The sequence below is a fragment of the Drosophila navojoa genome, chromosome X (assembly GCF_054131105.1).
Source record: "Drosophila navojoa isolate 15081-1374.11 chromosome X, UAZ_NAV_1.0, whole genome shotgun sequence".
Classification (NCBI taxonomy): Eukaryota; Metazoa; Arthropoda; class Insecta; order Diptera; family Drosophilidae; genus Drosophila; species Drosophila navojoa.
The window spans coordinates 22329235-22345837 of record NC_142895.1 but is presented as its reverse complement, the minus strand read 5'-3'; the positions used below and the strand labels follow the sequence as shown (position 1 = coordinate 22345837).

The following is a 16603-nucleotide window of genomic DNA, read 5'->3' as shown; positions in this document are numbered from 1 at the left end:
TGATTTTTGTTTTCTTTTTCTATGTTTATAAATACATTTGCAATGTTTTCAACAACAACAATTGAATCTCTCTTATATATATGTATACATATAGATGCTGTATATATATATATACATATATATATGATCTATATCTTATACGTAATCTATTTTGTATGCATTCTGAAAGCTTTCAACGTGAGTGCGATTTATTGTTTTTCTTTTTCTTCGCTTTGTTTTGATAATTGATTTGATCGTCCTGTTGCCTTATCGATAAGGGATAGCCGATAACGATAACAAAATACCTATGCCCTAGTCTTAGAGAACGAAATGGAAACGGAACAGCAGAAATCGATGTAAATTGCAATGGTTTTTTTTTTCGTTTAATATATATATATATGTATGTATTTTGTTGTTTGTTTATTGATTATTTGTTGTGTTTGTATTTTGTTGTTTGTGTTTATGTCTGCGTATAAATATTTACAAATAATAATTGAAATGAAACATAAATTAAATTTATACTTATGTATATGTGTGTGTTTATATACATATATATTAATATATATATATATATATATCTGTGTGTGTGTGTGTGTGTATGTATGCATGTAAAATTGAAAAATAATTTCTATATGTAGCTTGGGTATTTCTTTTTTAAAACTCATTTTCTCTTCAATAATAACTAAATAATAATAATAATTAAAAAAAAAAACTATTCTTAAAATGAAAATTAACTCTAAGTTTTCTTCATAGGTTATGTGTGTGTGTGTGTGTGTGTGTGTGTGTCAGTAAGTGTGCGTGTGCGTATGTATGTATGTGTGTGTGTGTATTTGTGTTGTTGCTGTGTTATGTTTATAAAGAAACCAATCGATGCAGAGAGCTTAAGACAGATCACACAAACAAAAAGCCCCAAATGAGATCGCTACCCACAAAAGCGAAACCCAAGCGCAGCTGCTGCATTTCAGTTTCGACACTGTTGGCTAAATGAGTATATATATATATATATATGTACATATATATTTATGTGTAAGCTGTAAGCATGCTCATTGAATGGAACACATTTTGGCAACTTTTCGTTTGTGTTCTGCGAAAGCGACCTTACTCTCTCTCTTTCTCTCTCTGCCTCTGTCTCTCCGTTTCTTGTTCTGTCCCTTGCAACTGCTGATCTATATCTATATATAGCCTATATATGTTTAATGAGAGCTATATAGTATTAGTATTATGTATGCTGGATGCTAACAACTAGCAATTTGGTATCTATAATACACGAATGCCCAGTTAATTTTCAACGTCTCGCTTACTCTCCTAAATGTGCTCTAAATCTAATAAAAAAATAGAATATGTATATATATATATAAATCCATATATATATATAAATAGTTATTATGTATGGTATTTCTGTTCGGATCTATCGTGTAACGATGTTAACTTTGAAGGTTGACTTAAAAAAAAAAACAAACACATGGTTAATTCATTAAAACACACACCGTATAACATAATACTAAATCCTACCAAGTATATATATATATATACATATGTATGTATGTATCGTATACATATATATATATATAAATATTGTAACAGCATATTTCTTTTGCTTCATCATGTTGTTTGTCGTTAAATTCTTCACCTCTTTCCTTCTCTTTCGCATCCATTTGTATAGTTTTCAACTCTAGCTGTATATATGTAAATATATATATATATATATATATATATAGAGATATATATGTGTGTGGTATATGCTATACGTAAGCCTAGTCTATCTTTAAGTTTTGTATATTCTCTTTCCTTTCATTCATCTCTCCTGCTTCCTTTGTGGTTGATTCTTATGGAATACATGCTTAGTCTTAAGCCTAATGAAAAACACCCTGACTCTGATCTCTGATCTGTGATCTAACCTCAGTTTCTTTCGCTCAACTTATCCTAGTAATATATCTTTTAAAATGCATATGCTTTTGCTTCTCCTATGCAAATTAGTTTCTGTTCGATTTGCTTTCCTTCACTGGCAGGATTTTGAGTTCCATCTCTCACGGCAGGCGCTCAGCCCAATCATCAGTCCTTGTGCCCGCCGGCATCTCCCGCTGATTTGCCACCGCCACCGCCGCCGCCGCCGCCGGCCATGTGCTGCGGAATCACCGTCAATGTTTTGGGTATCTTGGACATGATGACGTTGTCGATGAGCTTCTGCTGCTGCTGCTGTTGCTGCTGCTGCTTCAGGGTGAATGTGATTCCAGTGCCTAAGCCGCCGCCGCTGCTGCTCGTTGACGTCGTCGGCTTCCCAGTCGTATGCGACAGCTTGCTGGCCGCAGCTGCAGCGGCTGCGGCGCCGTTCAATAGATACTGATTGGCATCCGGAAAGTTCTTCCACAGCCAGGAGCTGTTGCTGTCCAAGCCGGCGGCGCCGCTGCTGTTGCTGGCAGCCGCCGTTGCCGCTGCCAGCGCATTGCTCAGCAGCGGCTGAAAGTTCGAGGAATTCGATCCAGTGGCATTGCCACCAGCAGCTCCTCCAGCTCCAGTGGAATTCTGTGGATTGCTCAGCGGCGGCATCGGCTTGGGCGCGAGCCTTGCCAGCCGCAGGGAACTGCCAGTGCCGACTCCTCCCTGCTGCAACGTGGGCAGCTGCTGATACTTGTGTTGCTGCTGCTGTTGCTGCAACTGTTGCAGCTGCTGGCGAGCCGTCTGCTGTGCAGTCATTTTGTTCATGCCAGCAAAGCTCTGCGATTGCTGCAACGCCTGGTGGTGCTGCTGCTGGTGCTGTTGTTGCTGTTGTTGCTGTGAGTGCTGCTGCTGCTGCTGTTGGCTCGCCTTCGGCTTGGCGTTCGCCTTGAGCACCTGGTCGCGCAGCAGCTTCTCGCGCCGCAGTATGCACATCCGATTGTAGTCAATGATGGAGATTAGGTATGGCTTGCCGCCGGACTGCACCTGCACCTGGGCGGGCAGACGCCGTCCGTCGGCCGTTTGGAAAAGCGTCGGCGATTTGCTGGGCACTTTGTGCTGCTCCTTGAGCGGTATCAGCGTCGGCTTCCAGCTCTTGCTCTCCTGCCGCTCCTGCGGCGTCAGCGTGTCCGGCAGCATTATCACACTGGGCCCCGGCCCACCAACGCCTGTGCCGGAGGATCCCGTACGCGGCAGCTGCAGCCGCTTACCGGCCAGCGCTGGCAGCGCCGCCGTGGCAGTGGCGGCGCCACTCGTGCGTCGTCGCTGCAAACTAATCAATTCGGGCGGCGAGCTAAGCAGCAGCGCCACATTCGGGTTTATTTGTGGTTGTCCAGCTGTGGGCGTGGCACTGACCAACAGTGGCTTCGACTTGACCTGCTGCTGCTGTGGCTGCGGATGTGGATGCAGGTCGCTGTGGCTCTGGCTGCCGAACTGCTTGTTGGCCATGTGCTTCTCGCCGGATGCAGCGGGCAGCTTGTGATTGGGCTGCTGCTGCTGCTGCTGTTGTTGTTGTTGTTGCTGTTGTTGTTGCTGCTGTTGTTGTTGCTGTTGCTGCTGTTGTTGCTGTTGACTGACAAGCGGCACAATCTCCACCGCCTTGTTCATGCCCAGCAGATTGGTCTTCAGTATGCTGCGACTGTTGGACGCACTGGTGGGCACCAGCGGCGGAGCATCCTTCGAGTGCACTGTTTTGCCCGGCGAGTCATCGCCGACGGTAACAATTGGCGTCGCCGCTGCCGCAGAGACACTGCCACTCGAGCTCTTGGCGCTGTCTTTGGGCCGCGCTATGATTGTCACCGCATTGGAGCTGAGCTGCTTGGTGAGCTTGTCCACGGAGACGTTGCGCAGGTTATCGAGCGGGAGCATTTCGCACTCATCCTCCTTGTCCATGTCCTCGTCCTCGTCATCGTCATCGTTCAGCTCCACCAATGGAATGACGGGCTCCGGTGGGCCAGAGGATGACTGATCCAAGCCGCTGTGACTGTTGTTGCCAGTGGCCTGAGGTGCGGTCAGGGCGCTGGCCAAGACGCTGCCGCTGCTGGCATTGGGCGAGCTGGAACCGCTGGCATGATTGGCTGACGGGTTGGCGGCATTCGGTGAGGAGGATGTCGACGACGACGAGGAGGAGCCAGCCACGTTGACGACGGCATCGGCGGGCACTGCACTGCCGCTGGCATTTTGTGCCTTGGCATTGCTTTGCAGGCCACCGCAATGGCCGTGATCGTAGGAATTGAGGCGTTGACGCACCGTTTGCGTGTAGACGCTGGCATTGGAGGAGGCGTGCGCGGCCAGCACCAAATCTCCATTGCGATAATACTTCTCCAAGAGTATGAGATGGCGCAGGAAGGAGCTCTGATTGCCGTATGGCTTCTGCAGCTCCTCCCAGAGGCGGCGCGTCGGCTCATCGTACTGCAGGAAGGTTTGAACGCGCGTCCAGCCCTCGGGCGTGCGATGGCTGCTGCTGCAGCCAAACGGCACCTTGAACTGCACGCCCAGATCCTCCTCGCCGTGAAACAGTTCGCGCATCGAGATGTTCGGATTGCCCCGCAGCACATTCGAAATGTCGGCGCCTGCCTTGCTCTTCGCACCCGCACCCGCACTCGCATTGGCATTGGTATTCGCATTCGCATTGGAATTCGAATTGGAATTAGAGGATGCGGCATCCGCAGTTAGATTCTGCTGGAGTATGGCCTGCAGCTTCGACATTTGCTTGCTGGCGTTGCTCGCATGCCCGATGGGCGTGGTTGAGGAACTGCTCGAGTTGGAATCGGTGGGCCCGTCATAGTCTACCACCATGGGCAGCTCGCTGGAGGCATCATCACATGCAGCAGTTGGAGCCGTGCCAGCGCCCGTTGCAGTCGGGGCATCCTCCTCATCCACCTCGGAGGCCTCGTTGCTGCCCTCCTGCAGATTGTGGACCTTGAGCAGCCTGCGGAATGGATTATCGTGTTATAGAACATCACTTCAATCCGATTGCAAAGCAATTTCTTACCTCTTGCGATAGTTCTTGACAAACTCCGCCTTCTGGGATTTGGTACTGTCCGGCGGTTTCATCAGCAGATTGGCAAAGTACCGGCACAGCTTGCAGACGGCGGTGCCGACGCCCAGCTGCACGGGTATACCCATCTCGCTGAGCGCCTTCTCCAAGCGATCTGTGTCCTGCTGAGAGATCAAAATTAGTGGGCTGCCGAGCTGTGACCTGACATCGTTGCTTACCGAGGTAATATGGTACATGTGATTCTTGCCCAGGCGGCGCTTGCACAGCACACAGCCCGAGGACTGGATGACCGTGTTGTAGTGCGGCTCACAGAGCCAGACGCTCGAGGTGCCCGGCGGTATCTCGAAGTTGAGAAGGCACTTCTTAAGGCTCTTGCGCACGCATTTGCGCCGCAGCGAATGGCTGGCCGCATCAGCACAGTCCTTGACGGCGCATGCACGTTGTGCCGCCGTTCCAGAGCCGGAGACGGCGCCGGCGCCGGACGAAGTCGAGGCAAATTCCGCATCGGTCGCTTCGCCCGCAAAATGTTTATCCATGCTGTTGCCGTTGCCGTTGCCGCCGCCAGTCGCGGCACCCGTCTCCAGGTGGCCAGGCGCGGAGAGGCGCTTCTTGTAAGAGGGCGCATTGGCACGCCGGTCCACATGCCGGAAACAGGCGTCGCACAGGCAATTGTCCACAGTCAGCTTCTCCTCATCTGCAAGGCAAACTGAATGAGTAAATCGCCAAAATTATAGCAAGCCCTCGCATGCCACCTACTTGCGAGTATCTTCTGCTGACGCTCCACAGACTTGATCTGGCCCACGTGGCAGGGCGTGTCGTACAGTCCGAATTTGCCGCTGCAATAGTAGCACTGATCCTCGCACAGGCGACCGGGATGGAACTTGAATGAGGACGCCTTCTCCGGTATCAGAATCTTCTCCTTCTCATCTTTCTTCACCATCTGATAGAAGCCGTGCTCCAGCTGGCCGCCCTGACCCTCCGAGTGCGATGAATCTGTGTGCACACAACAAAACGTATTTACATATAGATGTGAACGGAGGATCTTACAGGAAGTTAGACTAAATAAAAAGTTTAATTAGTTACAGCCAATATCAGCCAGCAATTGAAGAGCCCCAACTGGGCGGATTAATACTGATTAAGTAATTGTCTGGTATGGGAAAAGTGGGAGCTAAGTGGAAGTTACGTTAGTCACAGCTAAGCCCTCGATTACTGGGTACTGGAGCTGAAACTAGACTATATTTAGGTCTGATTAAGAGGGTGTTAATCGAAGGCTATTAAAAATTAAATAAACGGGAATAGACTTGGATTAACTATTAGGAAATGAGCAACTAACCAATAGAGACTACACCTAGTCTAGTCTCTCTATATTTAGATCTGATTAAGAGGGTGTTAATCGAAGGCAATTAAACAAATTAATTAACAGGGAATAGACTTAGATCAACTATTTAGCAATACCAAATTAACTAATAGAGATTACAGTCTAGTCTAGTCTCTATGTTTTGATCTGATTAAGAGGGTGTTAATCGAAGGCAATTACAAATTAATCAAGACTAGTCTATACTTTGTAGATATGAATCTGAATCTACGAATAAAGTTTATACGAGACTTGGACCTATATCAAGTTTAACTAATAGAGACTACAGTTTAGTCTAGTCTCTATGTTCTCTAGATATCATTAATATCAAAGTATTAAAGGGAATGCTAGATAGAGACTATACTAGACTTATATCAAGTCCAGGACTAATGTTAGATTTACTAATAGAGACTAGACTATAGTTGGATGATGGAGCATCAATCGAAGGCAAACGAAAAACAAAAACAAAAACAGAAACAAAATCAAAAACAATAACAAATGCAACACTCAAACAAACGCTCGGCCACCAACCCAGGGAATTCTTGGAGGACGCATTGTTGTGCTGTTGGTGTTGTTGTTTTGCTGTTTGTTGTTGTTGCTTTTGCTGCTGATGCTGCTGCTGTTGCTGCTGCGGCTGCGGCTGCTGATTGTTATTATGGTTGTTAAATCGGTTAGTTGTCTTGCGTCCCGCGTTACCCGCATTATTCAAATTGTTTCGATTGCCCGCACCTTCGTTCTGCAAGTGGAAAAGAGATTTAAGAAGGGATTAGCCAATGATCTGAAGGTCCACAGCTCCGTTAGCGGACTTACCTCATTCTGTATGGTGTAGTAGGAGTCCTCGGCGTGGGCTCCGTGCTGATCGGCCGCACGATCGGTGGCGCCATGGCCGCGTGCGCGTCCCTTTTGGAATGTCATCTTGAGCGACTGGCGACGGACGCCGTGCGCCGAGCTGCTCACATTGCCGGCGATGCCGCTTTTGCGTGTGGCGCTGCCCATGTTGCCGCTGCCGCTGCCGCTTCCGCTGCTGCCTGAAGCCGCTGTGCCGCTCGTGGCAGTGCCTCCAACCGGACAGATGGCGGCGCCGTGCACCACAGTGCCAGTTGGCACACCAGCGGCGCCGCCTGCACCGCCATTGCTGCTGCGGTTCAGCTTGATGACGGTCTTCAGCGTGCCGCTCGACTCGATGTGCGATGCACTGCCTCCCTTGCCCGCCGATCGCTTGCCGCTCTGCTGATGCTGATGCTGGTGGGGATGCACGGCACGCGTGTGAGTGTGTATGAATTCCTGGCGCACCTGTTCGGCGGCCTGGTGCGTGAGCAGGCCAAGGTGCTGGAGGTGCCGCTCCTTTTCGCGGCGCAGCTCCTCGTCGCCGTCCAGCGACAGCTTCAGCTTGCCGTTGGATTCCGCTTTGGACAACTGTTGCTTCTGTTCAGCGGCGACGGCGGTCAACGGCTTCTCCTCATCCAGCTCGGATAGCTGCTCCTGCTCCACCTTGTTGCCCGTCTCCGCTTTCAGGGCCAGCTCCATGTCCATCACGGACTCGGGACTGACTGGCGCGGCAACAGCAATCGCATCTGATGTTGCCGTGGATACGTTCTCCTTGTTCTCCTCGGGATACTCGCTGCAGTCTTCGGCGGATAGGCATGGCATATCGGTGTCGTCATCCGCTACAGCATTCACTTCCGCTTCCTGCTCCTCGGTGAGGGGCTTAATGTGCAATGCAGCCAGCATTTCCCTGCTCAATTTTTTCTTGGACGCCTCTGACAGCGACTCCAAGTCAGACTCTAACTCCGCCTCCGGTCCAGTATCACATTCCTCAATGGACGTCATCAGGTCCTCCTTGTCCTGCTCTTGATTGTGCTGGCTGGCGCTTAGCGCATTTCCGCTGGCATCGACGACGCCCTCCTTGGCCAGCTGCTCCATAATGTCGCTTTCATAGTCATCTACATCGTTGTCAGCTTTCGCCGCCAGTTCATCCTCTTTGGCCTCGCCATTCAGCTCGCTCGGCAAGCTCTTAGCTTTAGTTGCAGTTTCTACAGCGGCTTCCGGCTTGGCTATCGTTGACGCCTTCTGCGTCTCCAGATCCGTGTCATCGCTCTCGTCAACGCGCAGCTCATCCATGGTCGTTGTGCTGGACTCATTCAGTTTATCCTCCAGCTCCGATTCCGGTTCTAGTTCAAGCGGAGATCCTTCCGCCGGGACCGGCTCCTCGTCAGCCGTGGAGGCCACAGCTACAACTGTTGTTGTTGTCGGCGTCTCTGTCTCGCTTGCAATTTGAACAATCTCGCCCAGCTCGGGATCCTTCTCGATGCCCAGATTGTTGGCCAGGAACTCGGGTTTCTTATAGAACTGCTTAACGCTAATCGCGCTGACGCCTTCGCTTATCAGCTCAGGACTCAAGGACGGCGCCTTGCCATCCTCCATCAACTCGGCCCCGGCTTCGGCGTCGCCTTCGCCGTCGGGCACCGTCCCTGTCTTTTGTCGTGAGTCCTCCGCAGCAGGCTCGATGTCCACGGTCAGCGGCTCAATGCCATTGGCTGCAGCAGCAGATGTGGATGCAGCCACTTCCGACTCTGGCTCCATGCTCTTCTCATCGAGCGTCTCCTCGAAATCGTTTACTACCTTCTCCTGCTTGATGTCTTCGACAGCTAGCAAGTGCTCGTCCATGGAGATCGATGTCACACTGTCCTTGGAGTCCTCGTCGCCAGCTGGGCCGCTCGTCGTGCTGGCGGCCAGCGAACTGGAACTAACCGATGCGGCCTTGGTGGCCAGCAGACTGCGATTCGCCGATCCCACGCGCCGTCGCTTGGGCGGCGCTGGCTCGGCGGGCGCCGATGTCGGGGTATTCGCCGTTGCGCCAACTGGCAGCAGACCCGGGGAGCCCGCTTTGCTGTTGCGCGTGGCACGCGTGCTGGCTGCCGATGTGACGGGCGTGACTTTCGTCTGCGGCCTGCCACGTCCGCGTCGATTTCCCGATTGTGTTGCGGGCGTGGGTGCGGCCGTAGCTGTGGGCGTAGGTGCCGCAGTGGGCGTGGCAGAGCGAGACTGAGAGCTCTGAGCAGAATGTTCCTCACCGTCCGGTGGCTCCAGCTTGATGGTCAACGTGGCCTTGGGCTCATCTGCAGCATCGTGTTCGTCCTCCTCTACCTTGACGTCGACCTTGGCGAACTTGAGACCCAGTTCGGCATCATCGTCCGAGCGCTTCCGCTTGAGCACCTGGTGCTGCTGTTGCTCCTTGGGCTCTGGCGGAGCGGGCTTTTTTCGACGACCGCGCGCCGGCAACGCGGGCTCATTGTTAACCGTCGATGATTGTCGACGATTGCGGGTGACCCGTGTGTTGTTCTTGCTGTTGCTGTTATTGTTGTTGTTGGCCAACGCCAGCTCCTGTGCGTGCGCTTTGCGTGTAACGCGATTGCACGTAGTTGATGCTGGGGCTGTTGTAGTTGTTGTAGGCGTTGGTGTGGTTTCTTTCTCCTTCTCCTTCTCCTTATCTTTCTCTTTACAGTCCTTGGTGTCCTTCTCCTTCTCCTTATCCCTATCCCTATCGCTTGGCTTTGCATTGGTATTGGCATTGTCTTTTGTGTCTTTTGTTTCCTTCGGCTCGTTGGCCGCCTCCTGCTCGAGCATGTCAATGGCATCGCTGGCTTCCTCCTCCTTGACCAGCAGCTCCTCCGCTGGCTTAGCGGCTGCTTCTTTGGCTTCTTTTACCTCTTTAATCGACTTGCGTGAACGTGGCAGCTGCGACGAGGTTTTCTGGCTGCTGCCGCTACCACTGGGCAGCTCATCGCTATCGCTGCCAATCGGCGTCAGTCCAGAGTCAGTGGCGTCGCGTGCCTCCCGCTTGGATGTGGGCGACGAGTTGAACAACATCAGCGGCGACGAATGCCGTGTAAGGCGCACGCTCTTTCCTGTCAGAGCCTCGGAGTAGACTCTGCGCGGGGTGCCGCATTCCGTTACCAGAGGCGAGGGTTCGTCTGATCGTTCTGGTGTTCCGCTTTCAGAACTTGGTTCCTTGTCCGTGAACGGTTCAGCTTCAGCTGCATCTTCATTGTGTGCTGCTGCAGCTATTGATGAGTCTTTTCCTGTGGCTGCTGCCGCCGCTGCACCATCTTCGCCCTGCGCCACGACTACCTCAACTGCTGGCGGTGCATTATTGTTATCCACCTTTGCCCCTGCTGCTGCCGATGCTGCTGCCAGTGGCTTACGCGCCGACATCCTCGAGCGGTCACTGGGCAATGTTGCTGGTGACGCTGCAGTCGATGATGTCGACGCTCCTATTTTGACGATGCTTGAGCTTCGTTGCTAGCCGGCTGCTCCACCAGATCCAGCTGCAGCTGCTGCTGCTGTTCCTGCTCAGACCGAATCTTGAAAGTCTCTAGCTGCACTTTAACACACTTTAAGTCGTTGTGATTTGGTCCCATTTGTTGACTACCTGCGAAATATTGTTATAAATACATACATATTATTTAATTACAAACTAAACATGAAACGTTGATTGAATATCAGTTACTTTCTCAATTTACAGTTAATATTACAAATATTGCACATACGCCATGTTAACGTTACAAAAGATCTGTAACCCCGCAAGGCAACAGGCGGCAGGAACAGGAAAGGGAAACGTGTTAAGAGCTGTGTTAAAATTGCAAAATATTTATATGCACACACACACGCGCACATACATATCGCAATTACACCCCGTCAACATTTGATGCCCCTCCTTCACAAATGGTAGCCAAAAAGCAAAACGAGTTTGAAAGCAATAACTACAACAATATCAGCAGCAGCTGGGGCCGCATGAAAAAAAACTAACATTTGGAGCTACTGAGAGCGCAGAGTATACAGGCATTCAAATTGTGAGCGCAACAAATTCATTGGCAGAAAGCGAATTTGGAGCGTCGCTGTCAACACCAACTTAACCGAGCACAAATTGCCAACACAGTAAACAAAAGAAAACAAACAAAATACACACACACACACTTACACATAAATACAAAATAATAAATTAAAAAATAATAATAATAATAATAAAGTAAAAGAAACACGATTAGCATTCAGGCTGCTGATCCTGTCACTTTATTGGACGCAATAAACGCAGCGACGACGCGCGTGTGAGATGATAGGCGCCATTTTTTTTGCGTTGCCTGCCAATAGAGGGCAGCACAGAGCGCACTTGGCGAGAGAGTAACTAAATTTGTTGGTTTGTTAAATTGTTGTTGGCAATATGCATGCACAGCACAGTTGGGCACTCTGTTTTTCATTTGCAGCGAAAATCTCGAGCACGTAAAACACGACCTTCGCCTGGCGTGTGCAATTCTTGGGCTGCAATTGTATAAGCAAAGCACCAGCAGCATAAATACAGGAGAAAATCTGCCTCCATTTCCCACTTCCACTTACACAAGTACAGAGCACAAAACGGATTTAACGTCACTCTCACACACACACTCAAATTTAGTGGGAACGATGTTCACAATCTCACGTACACTAACGCAGCACTGTGCTCTTCATCGTAAAATGACAAGCCGAAGCCGCCACCACCCTCTGCAACGAAGGCGGTGGAAGTTGAAACAGAATTGACAGCGACAACAAACAGCGAATAAAGGAAGCAAAAGCAAATCGCAAATAACAAAATCAAAATGAAGTATACATATTAATGAAAAAAAAAGAACACATATATTCACACACATACATACCAGGGGTATGCAAAAAAAAAAAAAAATAGAATCAACAGAATTGAGCCTTAATGCTGTAGTAAACACACTTATAAGCGCACGGGCACGTATCGGCAGCGGTCCCGGGCATTCGGCCCTCTGTAAGCTATTTTATGCTCTTTCGTTTTGTTTTTTTTTTTTTTTTTTTCGATTATCAAATTTCCGACTCTTACTTTCAATTGAGTTGATAAAAAAAATAGGAAAGAACAGCCGTTTATATTTGTTTAAAATGTTTGTTCGATCAAATCTGGCTTCTACTTTTATGCTGTTGCACAGCGTTGCCGCACACAGAGATGTAGGGGTAAAAATATCGATAGCCTGAAGAGTATCGTTTACCACATCGATATCTGATTTTTCACCGTTTCGATGCTTTATGGCTGCGAAAATTGCTACATTTGCAAATATAAAATCAAATTAGAGCGGATCACTGACAGGCAATCTACAACCATTGAAAAAATGCATTTGCCTAACTTTATGCTGGGTACATGTCATGGAAGGATATGAATTATCAGTTTTTATGAGGAATGCACGTGCTGTGTTCGCAATCGTGCAGAACTGGATCACGGCTAGATCAAGTGAGAAAATGGCCAAGGAGGTGTAGTCAGATAAAAACCCAAAATTTCCAGGCTGATTACTACAAAATAACATATTTAATATTGATATATTTACTAAAAATTTATAAACGCATCGTTTCACATTAAGAAACACAAATGAATCAATCGTAAAAGTATGTAAACAAATAAATTGCAAAAATTGGCAACTTTGTTGATCAATTGCCTTTTTGCTTTTGCGCTGAAAATGTACAATTTAAGGATTTACTTTTACAATATTTGGTCACACTGAAGCCACAAATTTGCGCGTTTTAAGATATTTTGAATTTGAATAAAATTCTTTAATTATTCGTTGGGTTACATTACGTTTGAATTTGCAAATTTATTAAAAATTCAAAATCAAGAAACGCGCCTAGATGTTATTTAAGCCGGAAGGCTAAACCTGCTTGCAGGTGGCCGGGTTACGCAGCTGCACAGAAGATTCACCTGCCACAGATGAAGAGCAGCATTTGAAAAGGGTACACCAGTTGATTTACTTGTTAGGTCGTTGGTCATAAATAAATTGGCAAATTAAATTATTCCGATAGCATTGATTTGATATTTTTAGGCAAATCGTTTTGGTTTTTTGACTGTTTATATGATTTTTGAATTTTCTTTTAATTATGCATGGGAGCATTTGTGTTTGCGAATGATTTGCCATATACGCATACTTGCGAAGATTTCGATGTATGTGTGCATGTACATAAACAGCTCTCGCACGCACACCCGAGCAACACATGCACACACATTCAGACACCAACATACACAGCGGGCACATAGCCACAACGACGATACTTACTTAATTCTCTTTTTTCAGAGTCGCCTTCGCATCATTTGCGAATTTTCCGCATTTATTGTTATTCAATTGTACCGAAATCAATCCGCAATCGTTAATTAATTCAAAGTCGATGGAAACGCGGTCAGTTTGATATACAAATGTACGAAAAAACTGCACAATCCAAAGCAGAGAAAAACAAAAAAAAAATAATAATAATAAAATAAAATGCAGAACCCGACCGACAGAGTTGTGAACGCAAACACGGTACGAAGTGAAATAACAAGGCAAAATGGCAGCGCACAACACGCCAAAGAGAGCGAGAGCGGACAAGAGAACAAGAGAGCGTCGTCAAAGCGGCGAAATATGTATTCGCCGCTGACTCTGACTCGACCACATGTAAGTACTATCTCTGAGATACATTTATACCCTACTTGAAAGCGAATAATGTATGCTTTCAAAGGATCAAAATTAATTATTTCCGCAATATTTGCGTAATTAATCAACCACAAAACTGGAGAATGTAATAATATCGAAATATATCGTATGACAGCTTCTACTTATAGCATAACATTTATGGAATATGCCTTAGACACACATACATACGTACGTATGTTTTCTCGCACTGGCTAGCAGTTTTTGACAACAGATTTAAAAAGTTTGACAACTTACTGTAAATGTAGGGCACGCACAAGTCGCTGTGAACTCAACAATTGTGTACTTACTCGTTTTGTGCTCTGCTGCTTTGCTGGTTTTGGCCTGCTGCACGACATCGACTGCAAGGACTACAGTTAAGAGCAAGCGCTTCGTTTTCGGCTGGGGGTAGCAATAAAACTAAAACTAAGACTTTCAAGAAACTTATGGCACATATTCAAGCATACAATACTCAGATGTTCTCCGATCGGCCTGATGTGGTTGCTGAGTTTTCGCTGTGCCTTTTAGTATGCAAATTCATTTATTCATATCGCTTTTGTAGCTGATTTTCTTTAACAGTTGCTGTTAGTGCTGTTGCCGCCGCCGCCGCCGCCACCTCAGTTGCTGATATTGCCGATGTTGCTGCTGGGACTGTCTAGTCTTGTGTTATTTTGGCGTATTTGTTGTGTTTTAATGGGATATGAAATTATATTTTGATTGAAATATGGCACAAGCTCGAAAGTACTTTGGAACGGATGAATTTTGATGCTTTTCTTTTTTATCACAGCAGACCAACCATTTAACTATTACAATATACATACATACATGTACATGTTTATATTCTGTTATTGCTTTAGGTATTTGTATTGGTATACGAAAGCATGATGAAAGCACACGATGTTTCTCTTTCGCTGTTTTCTTTTCAATTATTTTTCTTTTATTTATATTTTCTTTTTCTTGCTTTTTGTTTTGTTATTGTGGCGCCCTCGAGCTGGCGACGCGTTTTGAAGTGGAGAATCCTGCAAGTGGCAGGCTAAGAGTCCAGTTTTCCTTTTTATGACAACACACACGCACATACGCACGCAAAAAAAGGAAAGTGCAGGTGTGTGTGTGTTATATGGGTTAAAGGCCAACTTAATTGCCCTGCAAATTGCTCATTGTGCCACTTGAACGTGAGCAAAGGGCAGAGGGAAAATCAATAGACCACTATATGTACATATCTCGGCGTCTATTAACAATAATTGTATTTCAACAAAGGTATTTTCACAAGTGCAGGTCATGTCAACCCCATTGAACACGCTTTCAACTGGGTCAAGGTCAAAAGTATGGACCAAACTAGGACATTGCGTAGCTCCATCTCTGCCTGCGCTGCCAGCCTACTACACTGATGTAACTGCTGCGCATGCAAAAGCTGCTGGCAGTTAATATTGTAAAAAGTCAAGGATACTCTTGGCCAGCAAGGATCAAGATGTGCTGAAGTTTTTTCTTAGTTGTGATCGACATTGAATTGCATAAATATAATATTTATAACCTTAATTGCGTATATATAGCTATTTTTAAATCTATACCTATTCCTCCTTTAATAGAAAAATAAATTTTGTTATGTAAATAAAGATCTGAAAACAATGGCAGCAAACATATCGATAAATTAGTGCACAAATACATTCGTTATTTATGTAGAGACAAACACACGCACACATATTCATACGCACGCAAAATCAAGCACATGACACACATGCAGCCGTGCATATGGATGTACATACATACATATGTATATGCATGCATATATACATACATACATATGGATGGAAAAAGTCGCCTTTTAATTGTTTTCTGCAGGCTTTCGCAGCACGCCCACTCCACTGATTTCACCTTTAAATGCCTGTTTATACATAGAGTAATTCATATAAATACATGCATACGTACATATGTATGTGTGCATATAAAAATATGGCAAGTAGAAACTGTGGGCTCTGGCAGACACATTAATGTACATACATACATACATACATAGATACGAACATGTACATACATTCGCCGCACACACACGCTTGCAAATGTATATGTGTATGTATTTAAGCGCTGAAGGCAACAGAAATTGGAAAACGCAATGGCCGACAAACGCCACGCAGCTATCAGCCATGAATCTCAAGGTAAAACAGAAGCGACAATATGCGAATATCAATGGGCAGGCATAATGCACAACAATAAACGGATGAAAAATGAAAAGAAAACTTCCGGCAGAGCTCAAGCTCAACACTAAATGGTGAAAAACACATACACACACTCTCATACATGCTCAATATTCGCCCAGACTAAGAGAAACCAAACCCATATTCATGCATTCGTTTGGAAACCCACGTGAATCAGAGAGCAAGAATCATTTAGAACAGAAAATATATGGAGGAATCGAGAGAGCGAGAGAGAGAGAGTCGGGGAGAGTGCGAGCGATGTGATCGCGATTGCGAGATGTTTGCGGCGAATTCAGAGAGTTTTCATAAGCATTGTTGTTGGTTAATTTTCTTTATTTTCGCCATGAGAAAAGCCAAGTACCTTTGTATTTTTAATATACGCATACATATCTATATGTAAAAGCACATTTAACATTTGAATATGCATTTTACACATACTCATGCACATGAGTATATTTGTGTGTACATATATAAGCATGTGCACGAAGTGCTTTCGGCTGACGTGCTGTTTATTGCTCCGTTTCTCTCTCTCTCTCTTCGTCTTCGTCTGCTTTAGCCGACATGCCAGCGTCATTTATACGCCATATTGGATTGTCTGAGAACGCCATCGGCGTTTTTCTTTTGCTTTTTATGACCCCTAAAGCTGACCTTAGCA

The 16603-nt window shown here is 46.7% G+C and overlaps 1 protein-coding gene across 6 annotated transcripts; it reads right to left on the bottom strand.

The window, feature by feature from the left end:
• Positions 1-380: 380 nt before the first annotated feature.
• On the bottom strand, positions 381-14320 carry east (enhanced adult sensory threshold). 6 transcript variants are annotated; one of them, XM_089263769.1, is made up of 8 exons: positions 13367-13655; positions 7080-10701; positions 6801-7005; positions 5672-5908; positions 5134-5609; positions 4910-5079; positions 3493-4846; positions 381-3447 (listed from the first exon to the last, which is right to left on the bottom strand). In XM_089263769.1, exons 2-8 carry the CDS (start codon positions 10482-10484, stop codon positions 2032-2034), a joined length of 7263 nt encoding a protein of 2420 aa, XP_089119895.1. In that variant the 5' UTR covers positions 10485-10701; positions 13367-13655; the 3' UTR covers positions 381-2031. The 6 variants fall into 6 exon arrangements, with proteins under 6 accessions (XP_089119895.1, XP_089119893.1, XP_089119894.1 ...); XM_089263767.1 differs by lacking the exon at positions 13367-13655 and adding an exon at positions 14068-14320 and having other exon boundaries at positions 381-4846; XM_089263768.1 differs by having other exon boundaries at positions 381-4846; positions 4910-5076.
• Positions 14321-16603: the final 2283 nt, after the last annotated feature.

What these genes read in the sequence shown, in the direction of transcription:
- east (XM_089263767.1), bottom strand. Translation starts at nt 10,484, where the DNA reads ATGTCGGCGCGTAAGCCACTGGCAGCAGCATCGGCAGCAGCAGGGGCA. An exon ending in ACTACACCATACAGAATGAG is followed by an intron (nt 7,006 to 7,079) that starts GTAAGTCCGCTA and finishes TTCCACTTGCAG; the next exon opens with AACGAAGGTGCGGGCAATCG. An exon ending in GTCCTCCAAGAATTCCCTGG is followed by an intron (nt 5,909 to 6,800) that starts GTTGGTGGCCGA and finishes GTGTGCACACAG; the next exon opens with ATTCATCGCACTCGGAGGGT.